This window comes from Lepisma saccharinum, chromosome 18 (genome assembly GCF_977018435.1).
Source record: "Lepisma saccharinum chromosome 18, izLepSacc3.1, whole genome shotgun sequence".
Lineage (NCBI taxonomy): Eukaryota > Metazoa > Arthropoda > Insecta > Zygentoma > Lepismatidae > Lepisma > Lepisma saccharinum.
The window spans coordinates 5,893,996-5,913,372 of record NC_139246.1 but is presented as its reverse complement, the minus strand read 5'-3'; the positions used below and the strand labels follow the sequence as shown (position 1 = coordinate 5,913,372).

The window sequence follows — 19,377 nt, the reverse complement described above, 5'->3', positions numbered from 1 at the left end:
AAAAATCACACCGCAGTATAAATATGTTTCATAATTCAGGGTTTTCCAAATTTCCAATAATAAACTCGCATCCCACGTTCTACACTGTAATTTCTCATTTTAAAAATCTAATGAATATATACGTTGATACATGTTTTTTAAAACCATGCAAAGGAATTTTCTAAACTTGTAAAACTGATTGAATAAAAATCGAAATTATTATATTCTTAAATTTTACATACAAATCTTGGAGAAAAGGATGTTATGGCAAAATATTCAGCAGCTGTCATAAATACATTCGGCAGTTTACTCCTCAGACAAAATAAAATGTGACATGTGGCAAATTAACGCATAAATACAATTTTTCATGCTGGTGTAAATTGGGTCTGCATCCAATTTATCTCATTAATGCAACGTTACCAAATTTTGTTAAATTACACTCCCCATTTTATTGATTGGTAACTCCTGAACTTCAAGATCGATAATGTATGTACATAACTACCTCTAGACATGTCACAAAGAAAAATCAGACAAATATAACAAGGTCAACTCATAATATTATGTTTTACTAGAAAATCCCTGACTGTTTTTTTTTAATTGGCAGGCGAACTAAAGAAGGAAGTCCTGGGGGGGGGGGTGAGGGAGTTTCTTTTTTTTGTCTTATTATCACAGCATCACACTTTTGAGAACCTGTTCGCCACAATCTCTTCATTCATTGCCTCAAAGAATGCCATACAACCTAGATTACCTAATCTTAACATTTTCACTTTTTAAGTGTAAAAGAATACATAATCTAAGTTTTTCATCAGTCGTGTCTTAATCACAAACAGATTCTTGCACTGTTGAATCGTTGTTTATTTTTATTCACTTCCAATTTTTTTTTCTGAGAGCTATTGCAAACAATGATAATACATTTTTTTTTGTTAAATATATACATTTGTACACCAGTACAAGTTATGCTGGACTTGCTGTTGGATGAAGCAGCAGCGAGAAGCTAATTATAGTTACCAGCAAGTTATGTCTTTCCGAAACGTGATGTCTTCAACCAAAAAAGCCGGATCAATACCTCACTCCGGCAACTCCTCAAACCGGGGAGCTGCCACCTCTGTCCTCAATGTTCAAACACAACCTGCCAACACTGGACATACTTTCCCCGACGCTCACCGAGTTAAGAATGATCACACAATTCATTTTGAAAATTATGCTACCAGCTTCAGCATGGAAATTTCCACGTGTCTGTTGGAAGGCAAAAAAAATTAGTCACGGCAAGCACGTTTCCCTCTCAAGCCACGAACGAAGGTAAGTCGTGATTCCGTAGCTTGCATTCTCTTTGTGCTGCAAAAATTTTCTTCCCTCTTTAGAACAATGTTTGTAAGTTTATTTTAAGGGACAGGGCCGTTTCCTTGCACACCAAATTACACACACATTGTCACAATATTAACATATTGCTGAATGGCATATCTTGACTTCTTGTTCCATGCCAAAGATAGGCACAAAATTTCCTGCACAGAACCTGTTAAATATTGTGACTAAATTTAGTTTTTTCCTTAGGAAAAAATGCATCCCCGTTGTACCCCTGAGATCTAGCCCTCCGTATGGTGGAACATCTCCCTATAAAAAAAAGAAAATCTGTAAAACATTGCTTTAATTGAATAATATTAAAAGAGCTTAAACATCACCTTGAAAAAAAGGATATCTGTCAAACATTGCTTTAATTCAATAATATTAAGAGTGTTTAAACATACTCGTATTTAAAAAAGAAAATCAGTGAACATTGATTTAAATTAAAAGTTTAAACATATCTCTATCAAAAAAGAAAATCAGTTTAACATTGCTTTAATTGAATATTAGGAGTTTAAACATCTACATCTCCATATTAAAAAAAAAAGAAAATCAGTGAAACGTTGCTTTAATTGAATATTAAAAAGAGTTTAACGTATCCCTATTTAAAAAAGAAAATCAGTGAAACACTGCTTTAAATTAAGAGTTTAAACATATCTCTATCAAAAAAGAAAATCAGTTTAACATTGCTTTAATTGAATATTAGGAGTTTAAACATCTACATCTCCATATTAAAAAAAAAAAGAAAATCAGTGAAACATTGCTTTAATTGAATAATATTAAAAGAGTTTAACGTATCCCTATTTAAAAAAGAAAATCAGTGAAACACTGCTTTAATTGAGTACTAAGAGTTTAAACATTTCCCTATAAAAAGAAAATTGTGAAACATTTCTTTGATTTATTATGTGCCAAAGCCTAACTGGAGCCTTGCACAATTTCCAGCATCTAGATCGCTGCAAGTTTATAGGTTGCTATTGGAAAACCAGGGGTGGAAACTAGTCAAAGGGCCCAAATTACTGATTTAATTCTCCAAAATAACAAAAATTACCAAACCCTAACTAATTATTAACCAATTTTAATTACAGCTTATTAATAAATTAGTATTTTAGAAGTGAAACGGATTCTATTAACAAATAATTATTATCCGGCATTCAACCAAGTTACAATTTTTACTAAGGCAAGTTAATTTTGCATTCTATATGTTCTAATAGTATACTAAAAAGTTACTAAACTAAACAAAAGGTGATTTGTGACTTGGTAACATGAAAGTGGTGAATAAGATACAAAGAAGAAATTCTAACCTTCAATCCAGAGCCAGAAAAGTTTTCATAACTACTTTACTACTTTGTTATAACTATTATTGTAATAACAATGTTACAAAAAATTATGTAAGAATGTCGAAGTGAACTGAAAAATAATATATTTTTGGAACATTGCCATGCATCCCCCCAAAATGCAATAACAAAAAAAATTGCAATCATTAACAGAAAAAATACTCTCTCTACTGACCAATCTTTAAAAAAAAACTGACAAATTACAAGATGAAAAACTAAATTTTACTAACAGTACTGACCATTTTCTACCCTGTAAACCCTTGTTGTTGAATATTATATTATGTTTTGACAACAAAAATGTATTATTATAGATTTTTCAGTAGGCTTAGCCAGGACTCAAAAACAAGTGCCATACCATGATGCAGATCCTGTTTCTACAATAGTACAATGGAACCTCAATTTTAGTCTACCAAGTTGAAATAACTTAAAATCAGGGTTGTTCAAGGTCCACGAACCCATAGAATCTATTGGGTTCCTCTGCAGGACTGGAACCATTGTTCTCGCACAATTTAAATTTGGTCCAAGTTGCTTATGGTTTCATTGAAAAAAGGTTGCTGGACTGTATTTAAATTAGGGATGGGACCGATTAATGGTACTCTTATCGGTATCGGCCGATATTGGCATATTGGTTTATTGGTAAAATTACCGATTATTTTACCAATCCGATATACTGAAAATTTAGTACAAAATTCTGCCATTTTGTTGTAATTTTAATGGATAATCTGCATGCCCTAATTTCTAATAAAGTAAATGTCTTAATATGCAATTTCTTTTTCAATACAGTCACCTTGAAACACATATTTCTTAAGGTCAAAACCTTTCAGGTTCTTCAATCATTTCTAATTTTATGTTGGATCGGTAGAATATCGGTTATCGGTATTGGTAAATTTTATATCGGTACTTTATCGGTATCGGCCAAAATTTCATATCGGCCCATCCCTAATTTAAATTGATCCAGAAAAAAGTTTCCTAACTGCATATACGAGGGTTGGAACTTAAATAGTGGCAACTATTTATTCACAACCGATACACAAGAGTTACATGTTTGTACCTGTTACTGTCCTTCAAAGTAGTCACCAGCGTTGTGTAGAACCCGTTACCAGCGATGTGGAAGGTGTAGTATACCGTTAGCAGAGCCTGTTCTGTTGATGGTGCGAATGGAGCGGTCTATTGCCTGTTGAATCTCTGGAACAGTTCTGAAGCGAATGCCACGAAGTGGTTCCTTCATCTTCGGAATCAAATCAAAGTCACAAGGACTTAAGTCCGGGGAGTATGGGGGATGGTACAGTACTTCCCAGTCCCATCGACCGAACAGAGCAGCCACAGCTTGCAAAATGATGGGTGGGTTGCGCAGAAAGTGTCGCCGCTTCTTTCGCAAAGCTGGTCGCATTTGATGCTCCAAAAATGAACAGTAATACTGGGCATTGACAGTCTGCCGTGGAGGAACGTAATGCGTTAGGATAACACCATCACAGTCGTACACGAGAATCACCATAACTTTTACCACACTGGGGCTCTGACGCACTTTCGACTTTCACGGCGACCCATAATGACGCCATTCGTTGGATTGGCGTTTCAGTGTTGGCTCGTAAGATCTGGCCCATGTCTCATCCAGTGTTACGATACGGCGTAAGAAAGCCTCACCTTCGTGCTCATAGTGCTCCAAGTGCATCTGAGCAGCGTCGTAATGCATCCATTTCTGAATTTCCGTCAACTCATGCGGAACCCATCGTGATGCAATTTTGCGCATGCCCAGGCATTCCTTCAGGATGCAAAGCACAGTCATATGCGCTAATCCGGTTTCGTGGGCAAGCTCATGAACCGTCATGCTTCGATCACTGTCCACTAACGCGGCAACAGCTTGCACTTCTTCAGAGACGCTAGGACGACCTGCCCGATGCATGTCTGCCACAGTTTGCCGACCTTCGTTGAAGGCTTTTACCCACCGTGCCACTGTTCTGTACGGCAATGCCGATTCCCCGCACGCCTCTTGAAGCCCTTGATGACACTGTCGTGCTGTACGACCTCTGGCACATTCAATCTTGATCCAACTCCGTTGTTCCTGTTTGGAAAACATAGTGACCTTCACGTTAGACCGCTCCCTCACAAGTGACTGTTTCCCTCGCTTGTGCGCCTGCCTGTGACGTGGGATGGGCAAGTCCATTTGCTCGGAGGTAAGGTACGTATGTCAACAACGTGTGCTATCAGCGCCACTACTACATTCCATTGCATAGTGTCTCCACAGCAGTGTTGCCACTATTTAAGTTCCAACCCTTGTAAATTGAACCGAAAAAAAAAGGTTCCTGCACGGTATTTGAATTCAGCCGGAAAAAAGGTTCCTAGACTGTATTTAAATTGGGTCGGAAAAAAGGTTCCTGGACCGTATTTAAATTCATCTTGAAAAAAGGTTCCTGGATCGAATTGAAATACTTTATACATAAAAAGGTTCATTACAGCCTAGAACCCATTTACACTTGCTGATTTTCTCTTCCGGACGGGAATTGAATTTATTTACAATTCCTGGAAATTAACAACACTGGGATTGTTAAGAATACATAAATCCATACATTCTAATGGGTTCTATTTGGTTCCGTAACAGGATGGGAACCTTTATTTTTTTTGTTAGTTTGAAGTACACCCCGGTGCCTTGCATAATCACAATATTAACATTATTAGAATTGATTTATAAGCAATAAGCAGGACTTTGATTGATAGATTTGCTTTATTTTACTTCACCTTTTGTGTCACTTTTGGCTAATGATATGATGAAATTGATAAATGGACACTCACAAACATCTATGCCAGGCCAGGATTCGAACCCGGGACCCCTGGCGTTGTAGTGCATGGGGGCCAGCTAATATAATAATGAGCAGGACTTGTTGAAGGTTAAAAGAAAAAATATATGATAGGTTAATAGTTTATGTTCAATATCGAACTATTATTTTTACCTACCAAAGTGATAATTTTTAATGATATTCAACAACATTCAGTATTACATTTTCTTTACTTTTCACTGAACTTTGACACCGTAGTAAATTTATACTGTATCATATAAGATAATAATTTCACTTCACTTCATTCTATAATGGTGAATATTAACTATTTTTGCTTGAAATACTTGAATGCTATTTTTATGTAGTATTTTGTTTAGAACTTCGGTTATTTTTAAATGTGTCAAAATTGATTGATCGATTCATTTGGTGTTTCAAGTCCACTTTATGCACAGTAAGGCTAATGGGGATTGGACGTACAATTTAAAGTGGGATCTGAACAACTATGTGCCTCCACCAGGTATTGAACCTGGGACTCCTTGATTACAAGGTGATGACACTACCACTGCGCCACCTGGGAGGCCCTTCAAATGTGTCAAAGAACCTTGTAGTAAGGAAAAGTCAAATTAGTTGCTTGATTGGAAGTACCAGCATCCTATAAACTCTTAACTGCACACAAAACAACTATTTTTATCTGGTGCATAGTTCCCTGAAGTGCGGGGCCTTGGATGAGTGCCCCAGTCACCCCTCCCTTGTCGTGTCAGAAGTGTTTTGTCACGCAATTCTGGCGGTCATCAATTGCACACCTACAATCATGTGGGAGTTCTCTAAGATCGGCATTGGTCACAGGAGGAATAAAGGAATATCTTCCTCAAAAATAGTTTCCAACACACAAAACTAACGAAAAGGCACTTCCCACAGAAATCCAGACATTTCCTTACACTTGCCTAACCAGCGTCAAATTTTCGAATCACAGCTCTGTTGCCGTTTACATGTGCAAAATGCTTTGCTCATTTTGATCTCTTCTGAAAGATTACAGATGCTGAATGTGTTGAGACAGGGATTTCTGGATTACAAGGTGAGGACATTACTATTACACCATGGGGAGAGATCATGAGCAAAAAATAACTATTTTTCAAATGTACTTACCATTTAAATAGTCCTTCCAAAATTGATTTATAAATGTCCTATAAACATTCTTCTTGACTTCTTCTTACACATCGAGCCACTTTTCTTTTAAATTCCGTATAATTTTCTCTCCACTCTTTCTGCAGAATAGAAAAACAATTTTATAATAATATGTTCTTGAAATGTAAGTCATAAAATACCAATACAGTAAAACCTCGTTAATCCAGACAGGCAAAAGGCAAAATAAGAAAGCAGAGTGCAAGGTTTTAAATGTGACTGGACGAAGTCAACAAGAGAACGTCCTAAAGAAAAGGCAGTCAACCACTGATGAAATTCTGTTTCCCGCAGACTTTGTACTGTATAGTGTATTTAGGCATAGGCCCTTTAAATGCACCATAATAAACATGTTTTGTTGCTATAAACGGAGTTTTAATGCACTTTCTACTTTTCTTTTAGGTTATTTCAGTTAATTCAGACTTACGTTAAACCGGTCAACTTATCCCCCCCTTTAGTACGGATTAACGAGGTTTTACTGTACTAACACATTACAAAAGCAATGCTACATGTGAACTATTTACCATTTTCCCTTAAAACTACTGTACAATCAGGAACATTTGAGCATTTTTCTGTACAAATAATGAATGTCATGTTGCTTGCTTACTAATAGCTAAGCTGAAAATATAAAGATCAATTCCCTATGGCCACATACACCTCCTTTTTGGTCGTTGCTCTACAACCATTGCTTCTTGCGCAAGAACAGTCAGCAGATGGTGCAACCTGCTCAGTGTTATACAATGAAAAAAGCCATACTTCGTCACAAAATTCTACAGTTTATTGTTGAAGTAAAATCCACAATACATTTACTGTTAAATACTTTAAACAGCATTTACTAGATCCTCAAGAGTGATTCTTTGCGAAAGTAGCATAATCATAATACACTAGTAGTTTTGCAAGACATTTGATTAATTATAATGAAATCCTAAAGGAAAATTCCACGAAAAGTGGTCCTAATCCATGCAAATAACAAAATGAATCATTCATAAAATTATTGCTTTTAATTGCATTAAGATTTAAATGTTTGCGAATGCATCTAATTTGCATATTTCACCAACAAAAATATTAGCACCTGTAGTCTATGTGCTTTACATATTTACAGACAAATGAAGTCAAACTTTTCTACATTTTTAAAGCATCACACACAATACATTTTCATTAAGGCCCGACTGGGCCCGCAAGGGTGATTTTTTCAAATTGTCTTATTCATTCGAAAAACTGCTGAGATATTCCAAAATATGAAAAATTACATACGCTTCTAGAGAATTGACATGATTTTTGTGTACTTTGCTTTCGCTGTTATCTACATATTCTCACTAGTTTTGCCATTACATAAGTCTATAAAACTATTGATAATATCTAGATAACAGTGGAAGCAAACTACACGAGAATTCATGTCAATGATCTAGAAGCAAGTCTAAGCGTATGTAATTTTTCATATTTTGGAATATCAAAGAGGTTTCGAATGGAGGAAAATTTGAAGAAATTCACCCTTACGGCTGCCAAAGGTCTAGTCGTGCCTTAATGTTTTCCGTTCATCCAGGCTACGTTTAATTGTTAGCAGACACCACAAAGTACTTCATAATTCTATGAAATGAGTTCAATCTAATGTCTACACGTAACAAAATGTAGGAATGGCCACAACACTACTCTCCCTCATTTACCATTCCATTGGCAATAAGTCGTCCTTGAAAGAAAAAACAGGAATTTTGTCTGTATGCAGGAAAGGATCACACTACCTTCACAAAAGTCATCTTTATGCTACATATTTGAAGAACAGGAGTGATGTTCTCAAAGCTCATACATAACAGCAAAGGGCACACATCTAATCTAGGACCAACCCCCACACCATATATAGTCAGAATCAAATTACTATTTACTAATTACTAGGGCTCGGAAGTTGAGGAAAAATCCTTTTTTTCTTAGTGTCTGAAGACTAGGCCCAACCTAATACAATGTTCATTTTGGGTCATTGTAGGCCAGAAAAAGGTGGGTTTTATTTGTCCTTTTTTGCCTCTTTCGGTTTTTTTTGGCTTATTGGTACTTTTTTAGCCTCTTTTAAGGTCATAATGGCTTCTTTTTGCAACTTCACCTTCTTTCGACTACGTTTTTACTGCCCATTCTCAATTCGAATCATCATCAGTTCATCACCTCTTAAACATCCTTTCTGTAGTAAAGGAAAAAAAAAGAGAGAATTAAATATATTTAAAACGATCCCTGAAACGAGAGAAAAACATTTTTGGACGACTGAAGCAGGTACGGTACAAGACCCTTTAACCCTAACTTGTCTGGAAGGTCGCGCTGTAAGTGGCAACTTTCTCTTGTTTTGAAGCTTTCAACACGGTGTATACGACCAGACAGCACACACCTGCAAAGATCTCAAGGTGCCGTGCAGAGGGAGGGGATGGGGAGGTTAAAACTGAAGTTATTAATTAATTTGGATCACATTTATACGTACTTTTTTCCATTCTTAGGTCCTTTTTTTATATTTTTAGGTCTTGTAATAGGTCCTTTTTTTGGCAATTTATAGGTCTTTAGCTTCAGAGTCCTACTAATTACCAATGAATATGGATCTTGAATTTTCGCAAACGCGATAACACAAGAGAAATGTTAATTGTTGCAAAAACTTATTTATCTTCTAAACACAATTTTTATGCATTAGAAATCGAAAAATAACACAAATTTGGTTTAAAATACAAATTGTAGCCTTTTTCACGAATTTCAATAAAGTTTGTTTTCTACCTACATGAAATTTCGAGTTTCCACATTCCACAATTGGAATACCGAAAAATATCACGAAAATCCAATGTTTTTGCCATTTAGGCTTAAAAAATAAAATGAACGCACATGTTTTCCAAAATGTCACCAACAAAAACTTTGGTGTGCGATATACATGAAATAATTCTGACAGCTACATGATACCAGGTGTAAATACCACATCGGTATTTGTCCCTTGAAAACTATTTTTTTTTATTTGGCATTACCGAGCAAAGTGGCATGGTCGTTGGAGAGATCGAGTGTGCACCTACTGGCACACGAAAGACGTAATTCAGTATTTCTTCACACGAGAAATGATGGAATGCAACTTCCTCAAAAATCATTTCCAACATATGAAACTGTCAAGTACAGAAACAGGCCACGTGACCTACAAATTGAAATACTAAATCAAAAGCACAATGAAGGTTTAATTTTAGGTATATTTGCCATTAAATTGTGCTAAACTCAAAATGCACAATTTGGGGGGAATACCAAAAAGTTTTAAAAATTACAAATTTTAGAAAAAAATAACCAAAAAAATTTAGGTCTGTACTAAAGACTTATGTTCTTGACTAAGGAAAAAGGATTAATGCCTGATTGAGAGTTAATGGCTCTTATTTTCCATTTACTATAGTTTTTGGGGATAACACAAATGTATGAGTCTTGTTACTGAAATTAGCCCACCCTAGGGTAGTTTAAAAACACAATGGAGGTATAATGTGAGGTACATTTGGCAGAAAAGTGTGCTAAGAATTTCGGGGAAAACAACACCAAAAAGTTAAAGAATAACACCACATTTTGAAACCGAAAAATGAAGGTCTCAATGACACATTTCAAGGTTCATGTAGCAATAATAACATATATCGCTAAACATGATCTAAATAACTGTTACGTTCCTAAAGTCACATACAACACTCCTTGGTACAAATATGTACAGCCAGACATTGGCGAAAATACAGGGTGGGTATTATATGTACCAGCTGGGCATTTAAGGGCCAACCAATAGGTTGAACAGGCTGTAGCCGAAAGAGGATATTCTTTTGTCACATAGCCAACAGTACTTCCCTATAAGCAATACTGAATGCAAACTTTTTTTACTAATGCTACACTTCCTCTTTTGTGAGCCCACAAGAAAAAAAAATGCATCTAAGCCAACAACATCTTTAGTGTTTATCTGCCTTTTAAATAAGGTACTAAAATGACAGTAAATTACATAAACTCAATTTCACTATTAAGTTAGTTTAATAATCTTCTATATCTGGGTTCAATTCCAAACAAAAAAAATCTTTCTACATTTCGCCAACTGAATACTATTTTTTCTTACGTCCATCTGCACTAAATTCTCAGAATAAAGTGCAACATGTGTGGATTTGGAATACACTACAAGATTTGCACAAACATTTTATTATTGTTGATAATTGACGCAACCTGCACCACCTCAGTGCCACATTAACACATATGGAACATGATAACGTCGTCAACTTATCTCCCAACGAAAAGTGGAGAAATACAACAAAACAGCATTCAGCCGGTGATTTTACACCCGACTCTCTAATTCTACGCAAGTATTACTTACCGCTGCATCAACATTAGCTGGACTTTCATCATTGGGATCAGCTAGCATTGATATGACTGAAATAAGGATAGTTTCCACTGTGTGGACTGGAAGCCACCTTTCTGACGCCTTCTCGTAACCCCACTTGTCATCTCCAGGCTCATGAAGTATCGATATGCACACGTCGCCACTTCTGTCAACTGAGAAAATAAAATTGAAAAAACATTACAGAGATCGCCTTCATAGTTAATATGCTAATCTATTGTACTTATACTTTCTTAACATATGCAATTCACTTGTTTGAAAGTTCCACAATTTTTAACCTTTAAAACTCCTGCTGCTCCATATATACATGGTGTGTCTACAAAGTTTTCAGACTGGCTAAATAAAAAGTGTAAATATATAAGCCTTGGTTAGTCTTCGATGTACATCCCTCTGAAGTCCACACACTTAGCGACATGGCTGTACAACTGTTACATGCCCCCTGCGGATATCTTCTTTTGGGATTGTGTTTAGGTGCCTCATCACAACACCTTCAATTTCCAAAATTGTGTCAAAACGTTGGCCTTCTATGTAGGATTTCAATGTGGGGAATATAAAGTAGTCAGCCAGTGGCAAGTCTGGTGGTTCAAGACAATCACTTGTTTCCGTGCCCAAAAGTGTTGGATAATAATTGCCTTGTGGCTTGGTGCATTGCCGTGCTCCAGGAACCAAGCCCCGGATTCAACCAGCACTGGTTTCACTCGTCGTAATCTCTTTATCAAGAACTCTACAATGGATCTACACACAGCTGCAATCATCCTCAGTGACTGTGCCTTGTTGTCATTCAGTTTTTGTCGAACTTTTTCAACATTACCACCAGTTCTACCGGTGGAGGAACGACCCTCACTGGCATCATCCGCCACATCTTCCCGACCATCAGGGAATAGACGATGCCAAATGAAAACATTGGAATGACAAACGGCTTCATTGCCATAAGCAGTTTACAGCATTTCAAAAGTTTCCGAAGGGGTTTTACAGAGTTTTACAGAAAACTTAATCACCACTCTTTGTTCTGTTTTCAAATGCATGACTAGGGTACAAAACACTGGACTAGTTTAAAAGCTGTAACTTAAGCCCCTATCACACGGAACTGGATTTCTAGTTGGAATGCCCTAGTTGGCGATGAACTGACTTTCTAGGTAGAAATCATGGTCGCCTGGCTGACTGCTTGACTGGTTTTGAGGAATAGGACATGTTCTAATTGCTACTAACTTCTTCAACTAGATTCTTTGGAACAGCCAATCAGAGCAAAGTTTGGCCATGTGAAGATAATCTGTGAGTTTGCAAAGTAGCCTTTTTTGTCTGTGGTTTCCGAGTGCATACAGCACGAAAGGCATGTTTACAATTGAAAAAGCTAAAATATTCTTCCATACGTGTATAGTAAACGTTGTAGTATGTATTTTATCAGCGCCGTTCTTCTTTACCTAAAACCATTTAATACGAAGCGATATTCCTCTCGGTTGAATAGTTATCATATTTTAAAAGTGTGAAGTGATACGTTGTTTACATCTCGCGCGGCCGCCATTATGGGAACGAAAGACTATCGACAAGTACGGTATAACAAGTACCGTGTGAGGCGAAAACTAGCAACTGACTGCGTAGCCAGTCCAGCGTCAACTAGAGCATTCCTACTGGATATTCAGTTCTGTGTGATTCAGGCTTTACTGAATATTTCACCGAATCAGACACCAAGTTCACTACACACTCACTACACATGACACTACGTAATAAGTGTACCAAATACCACATTGCAGCATTTATCTTGTTACAATGTTGCCAGTCTAAGAACTTAGTACACACACTGTGTAGAACCACTGGTGAAGTGCAAACCCTAAGTGATCCATATATGAACCGGTGTCATGTGATAGCATTTAACATGTCATTTTTCCGAAATTCCACATGATATTTCAGTTCTTTGATTGTTCATTTATACACGTATGAAGGTATGGTATACTTGAATTACTACCCAATAAGAGAATTGAAAGCTTATCAAAATATGGTTTTAATCTTTAGTCTATATGAATTTTAAAACACAGCCTTTAAAATGCACAAAAATGTTTTTTCAAAAAATCACAGAATCAGAACCATTGGTAGAGGGTTGAAGGTTGTTTGCTTTCACAGACCCTGTAGTTCTCACATTTAACCAAAGTGAACAGAAAAAAAATGTAACTGCTAGGAAAGGTAAGTTCCACGTTCACATAGCACCATGAAGGTACATTTAGCGGCTGTGAGGAGTAGGGCCCCATACATTCTCGATCACTGCCATTTTGGAGGTGCCATGATTAGCACCATACTCCAGTCGCCTTTACCCCCCAGGGTTGTTCACAGGTACCCATTGATTTGAGGCTTGGTGAGCCCCAGAGCAACTTTATGTGGGGGACAAAGCTAGAGAAATCCCATCCTTAGATCACCCACACCTGGAATCTAACCCAGGTCTCCCGCATGGTAGTCAGATGCCATACTGAGTAATTGCCCCATGGTTTTATCATTAAAAAATTATTAAAATGTATTATGCAATAACAAAAAAGCTGTTGCCAACTGTTACCAAGCAGGCTATTGGTTTTAGCAACAGATATGTATGCAAATATGTAACCTAGTTACTGGAAATAATAATATTGAGAATTTTTTTTAAAAAATCCCACAAAATTTCTGGTGTTAAATATTTATCTGATACAAAAACTGCCCTTCCCAAAAAAGCACAATTCTTTAGGACTATGAATAGGTTCTCTTGAGTAGGTTGAGTTCTGGAAAGATTTGCATGTTTTCAAGACCTAACATCACACTTATCTTCTACCCCTAAAGATTAGTGACACGTTAGCTCTCGAAAGCTTAAAAACCTATAGAGAACTCACCCAAGAGAATCTGTTCACTATTCATCACCAGAAAAGCTTGAAAACTTTATTTCTTTAGAAACTGCCTACGGTACATAGTTCTCATTACATTATTTTTTTTATGTCACTGCACAATTGGAAAGTGTGCACCTGAAAACCTCCTAACCGAGAGACTAAGAGTTCTGTCTGTTAGCTGTTAAAATTATAAAATATAACCTATTATCAATTTAAGCTTGAATGTTTCATAAACAATTTAAGAGAGACATGTACTTCTTAAAGTGCACGAATAGACATAACCAATTGCTTGGTGGTTTAAACTACCAAAGTTAAAGAAAAATCCATGAAATGATACTGTACTTTTTATCTGCAACTGCAAGAGAAAATTACAAAATAGACTTACTGTTTGGATGCCAAATTTCGGTTATAAATTTCATTTTAGGTGGTCTAAGGGGATATTCCTTAGGGAAATGAAGATGGGCCTTGAAGAACCCACCCTCACTGAAAGAAAAAAAATGTATCATTAATATAACAATTTCTTACAAATTTCTGTGCACACAAATCAAGATATATATACAGGGTGGTTATAAATTAGAGCACATTGCAAGGATGAATATAAAAAAAGAACAAAGTACTTATATTTAGCTTTTGCGTTTAACAGACCATGTTGAACAGTTTCATTTACAACATGTATGATGAGCTGATTTACCCAGGCTTCTTGTAAAAGCATCTCTCACTCCATTCACGTTTTCGGAGACTGGGGGTATGCCAGCACAACTTTGTTCAATGCTTCCTGTGTCAAATTGCTGATACCAACGTTTTATGGAGCCCTTACTAGGAGAATTACACTTTTACTCTAATTGAAAGAGATTTGTTTTCATGAAACCAAAGAATTCACATAGCTTTCTATTGTGCAGTAGCCATTTTCATTCTGTGGTTCCCTACCTTTCTACCACGGTTCCACACATGTTTCATCAATGTAAATACAAAGTTTTACTGTTGCTGTCATTTAGAACAAAAGAAAGGTTGCTTCAGTGTTGTTTCTTAATTCATACAAGGTGTGGCTAGAAAAAAAATTGATGTTGCTGTCGACAAATGGAAAGCGCGTCAAGGTCAAGTGGTGCATGAATGTATAACGTGATATCTTGCCTATCGACTGAGTGATTGCCCAGGGTGCGCGGTGCTCAGTTCTGCTGTAGTTTGTGGATGAAGTGAACCGTATATCTGTGCTCCGTCAGAAAAATGTTGAGTGTGAAAGTGGAACAGCGTATCAATGTGAAGTTTCTCATGAAACTCTGAAAATCCACCACAGAAACCTATGTTTTGTTGAAGGAAGTGCACGGAGATAAGTGTTTATCACGCTCTCAATTGTTTGAGTGGTTTCAAAGGTTTAAAGAGGGATGAGAAGTAATCGCGGACGACTTGCATCCTGGGCAGCCTTGCACGTCAAAAACGGAATCAAACATTGCAAATGTCTGAATTTATTCGAATTGGGTACCCGAAGGTCAAACTGTCAACCAACATTATTTCATTACAGTGCTGACAAGCCTTCATGAGCAAGAAGATAACGACCTGATTTGTGGAAAAGCAAGTCATGGATTCATCATCAGGACAATGCTCCTGTCCACACGGCATTGTCAGTCAAGGCTTTTTTGGCCAAGTATGGAATCCCAATGTTAGAGCATCCATCCTATTGGCCGGATCTTGCTCCATGCGACTTTTCTTATTCCCAATGGTAAAATCAGCACTGAAACGAACCAGATTTACGACCTTAGAATCTGTGAAAACAAAAGCGACGGAGGTCATGAATATGGTTTCAGAAAATGCTTTCTAGCACTGCTTCCAGAAATGGAAGATTCGTATGGAGCGGTGTATTAAAAGTGCAGGGGAGTACTTTGAAGGGGGTAATGTTCATATTGTACAAAATAACCCATAAAAGATTTTGTAGCAACAGTCAGTTTTTTCTAGCCCACCTCGTATACACCCTATGTTAAAAATATAATTTCTACCTGTGAATATTAACAATATACATGAGTGTTTATACACTAAAATGGATAGAGTATTGAATAGTTAACAAAATAATTGAGGCACCAGCACTTTTCCCAGGAGTCAGCTCTTCCTTTTATTTTTTTTCAATTAAGGAATAAGGAAGCCATGAATCCAACTAAGATAAAGCTAAAATACTAATTTTATTAATTAATACAAGATTTTATTAAAAATAATTAAATCTTGCTCCGGAGTGGGCTTCCTAGAGAAGGCTCTATTAGTAACAGTATAAATAACTATGTAAAACATTCTAATAAACGACCAACTATATTGCTGCAGATTTCAATATTCCACTAGCAACAGTGAAAAAATTTATAATGGGTTTTTTTATTATTCTGATTTAATGATACACATAATCAGTGATCAAAAAATTTTCTTCAAAACTATTCGCCAGCTCTGAATATCAGGCACCAGGAAACCACCTACTAGCAACTGTGCATACTACAGTATGTTTCAAAAGTCGCGCAATCCAAACTTTAAAAATGTATATCATGAAAATTGTAAGAGATATTCACACCGGGTTTCTGCACTAAGCTAATCCTGTAGGCTATCACTGGGTTCATAAATTTATGTTAGCATTTATCAAATGCAATTACATTATTTTAAAAAAACATTGTTCATTTGCTGAAAACATCCGAGAACTGATTTTCAACAATAAATACCAACTCTTAAAAAAATTGTGGGATCATCTGTTGGTGTTTGACTGGTTGTAAAACAGTTGCTTTGTGAGGTACAGCAGAAGCAGGGCATTTTTATTGGAAAACCTCTTGCACATGAGTGTAAGAATGAGTAGTAAAACACTCTTCAGCAAGCACAGTGAGTGAAGAGAATTCAATGTAACCAGGGGCAGCCTAGGATTCTCTCAAGAGAGTCCAATTTCGGCACAAAATCTTGATTTACGATTTTTCACGTAAATGTTTAGCCAATACTTAAGACATGTTCCATGCGACTATTGGCAATATTTGGACCTGCTAGTGTTGCCATATACGGAGATATGTCCCAAAAATGGCACTTTTCACTCAACTATCAAAATCGCCAATCAAAAAGGCATCAAATGTTGCACATGACCAATATTGGTCTCAAATGACAGACTGACATGGCATCAGTCATCAAAATGTCTAATTATGACCCTTCGATAATTTCTTACATATTTTTCTTACTCAGAAGTTCATTTCTGGAAAAATTTGAATGCTGCTTTCTATCAGTTATTAATTTATATAATTTTCTGTATGGGGTAAACTGGTAATTTTAAGCATTGAAAAATATCTCAATGGATGAGGCTTTATAATGCAGAAAACCCGGTGTAAATCTCTCTTAAGGTTTTCATGATATACATTTCCAAAGTTTGGGTTGTGCGACTTTTGAAACACTGTAAACATCACTAAATTATTTGAGAAAGCAGGAAATGGGGTGTTGGGGGACAAAGGGTAAAAAATTGTTACGGACTCTATGGAATGTTCACAACATTATAAAAAAAAATCATTTACTAACTTACACTGTACTGCAATTTGAACTTAGAATCATCAAAATTTCATACATAATATAGCAAAAGATCACAGTCGCCAGGCTGAAATTTTTAGTTGTGATAGCGACCGGGATTTTTCGAGCCCTGCACATAATACAGAATACACACAAAGACGAAGAAAAAACATACTGTACTGTTTTTTTTTGTTTTTTTTTTAAAAAAAAACAATTGAACTTTAATAATTTAAAAAAATAATTTAGAACTATTTTTCTACCCCTGTTAAATTAACTACTTTCAGAAATAGTGAAATGTGATGCTTGTTGTAAGGAAAGTTCAGTTTTCCATTTTAAAAACCTATTTCCTGGGGTAGAATTTAGCTCAATGTTCTATCCCAGCCATAAACAACACACATGAACATGCAGTCTACTCCATATACTTCAAGGTAGCTTAACAGAAGAAGCATCTGTGATTGCATTATCATTTCGCACTCTCTCTCACACAGACATGCAATTGGGTCAAACTACATAAAACCACATGTGGCAACTTTCTGATCAACAGTGCCTTTCACAGCCAAGATGACTGCTGGCTCGGCAGGAAGTACGAGAGCATCTGCCAGGATTTAGACCCACAGCTGCATGCTGACCTTAGCACTGGGCACATCAGTACCGAGATAGCTTGTGTCCAGTTCAGGCCCCTAGCCAGGCAGGGACCAGGAGGGGGGGTGTCCAGTCTTTGCTGTCACACACATGCCATGGGCATACAAAATTTAGTGCCATTCTACCACAAATGCCAGAACAACGGTGGTGATTATGCCGAAAATTAGGTTAGGACTCACTGTTACTAATGCAATAAATTACAACTGATATTCTTGTTTTATTTATGCCTAATCGGTAGGGACCTTGATTTTTTATTTTATTTTCAAACTGGTGATTTTTTACTATTCAGTGTTGGCACGGTTGGGTCCAGCCCAGTTTTCCAGTTTTTTTCTTCAGAAAAACCCACCTTGAAAAAAAAACACCAAAAAACCTACTCAAAATGTGTTTTTTTTTTTCAGAAAATGTTGTAAATTATTGCTTTAAATAATTGCGAGATTCTAGAATTGTCAACAGTTTCAGAAAACTTGTAAAGTAAAGGCTTAGCCAAACTTATAATACTCAAAATCTACCACAATTTATTTTTTTCTTCTTAAAAATAGGGGGTGTGGGGTACTCAAGTAAATACAATGCATACATATAGTTTCACATTTTTACCATTTTTGACATTTTCAAACCTTTTTATAGACTACAACTTCGAGCTTTGTGCATCAAACTTTCAGGAGCATTGTGACAATACTTGCACTGTAAATTCACAATAAAATTATTGAAACATAATGCACGATTTAGGAGGAGCATGGGTGGGGTGGATGGGCAAAGAAAGACAAGTCATCTATTTAGTGACCATGATAACATGTTTCTCCAGCTAGAAAACTTGGCAGACTACAATGGTATTGCATGTGAGTGAAATTGAACAATGTGTTTCAAGATGGTGAATGAAAAACTGGTTTTCCTCATGTTGAACGCACTCACTATACCATGCTCCCTTTTTCCCTAAAACTGTCCATCTACAATGCATTTTTGGAGTATAAGGAACTAAACTCAGTCATTGTAGATAATCCGTTGGTCCGCAATTTTGCAGTAAAACTTTTAAAATTATATTCCATAGTTTAGGAGAGTAGTGGTGGTAAAATCGCAAACATACATTTTGCCATAAATGTTAAGCTTTTGAGTTGCAATTTTTAGAGTTACAAGATAACTTAAAGGATTGTTGTCACGATGTTTAAAGATGGTGGACGATTTAACATGCCTTGGGAGAGCTTTAAGTTATGCAAATATTTGAGGTTAGATTTTCATAGATTAAGAAAACCAAGTCTCGGCTACGTTAGGACATTACTTGAGCTTGAAGGTTTTAGTAAAAACTCTGTAATATAGTGTGTGGTTTAATAAGGATGGGGGAAATTCACCAATTTTCAGACCACGATATCTGTAGCAAATTTAGAGTTTTTAAGCTGAAATTCATGTTGCAAATAGGTACACCCAGG

General features: G+C 36.4%; 2 protein-coding genes across 2 annotated transcripts in view; both read right to left on the bottom strand.

Moving 5' to 3' along the window:
* Window positions 1–624: 624 nt before the first annotated feature.
* Window positions 625–19,377, bottom strand: part of LOC146002362 (ubiquitin-conjugating enzyme E2 G1-like) — a 32,016-nt gene continuing 13,263 nt past the window's right edge. Inside the window, exons 3-6 of the mRNA XM_083140083.1 lie at window positions 14,193–14,290; window positions 10,941–11,119; window positions 6,575–6,693; window positions 625–1,590 (exon numbers count right to left, since the gene is read on the bottom strand). Of these exons, the coding sequence (XP_082996209.1) occupies window positions 6,613–6,693; window positions 10,941–11,119; window positions 14,193–14,290 (358 nt within the window). The 3' untranslated portion in view covers window positions 625–1,590; window positions 6,575–6,612. The remainder of the gene's footprint in view (window positions 1,591–6,574; window positions 6,694–10,940; window positions 11,120–14,192; window positions 14,291–19,377) is intronic.
* On the bottom strand, window positions 4,189–4,818 carry LOC146002646 (histone-lysine N-methyltransferase SETMAR-like). The gene has a single exon (XM_083140608.1). It carries the CDS (start codon window positions 4,816–4,818, stop codon window positions 4,189–4,191), a length of 630 nt encoding a protein of 209 aa, XP_082996734.1.

What these genes read in the sequence shown, in the direction of transcription:
- LOC146002646 (XM_083140608.1), bottom strand. Translation starts at nt 4,818, where the DNA reads ATGGACTTGCCCATCCCACGTCACAGGCAGGCGCACAAGCGAGGGAAA.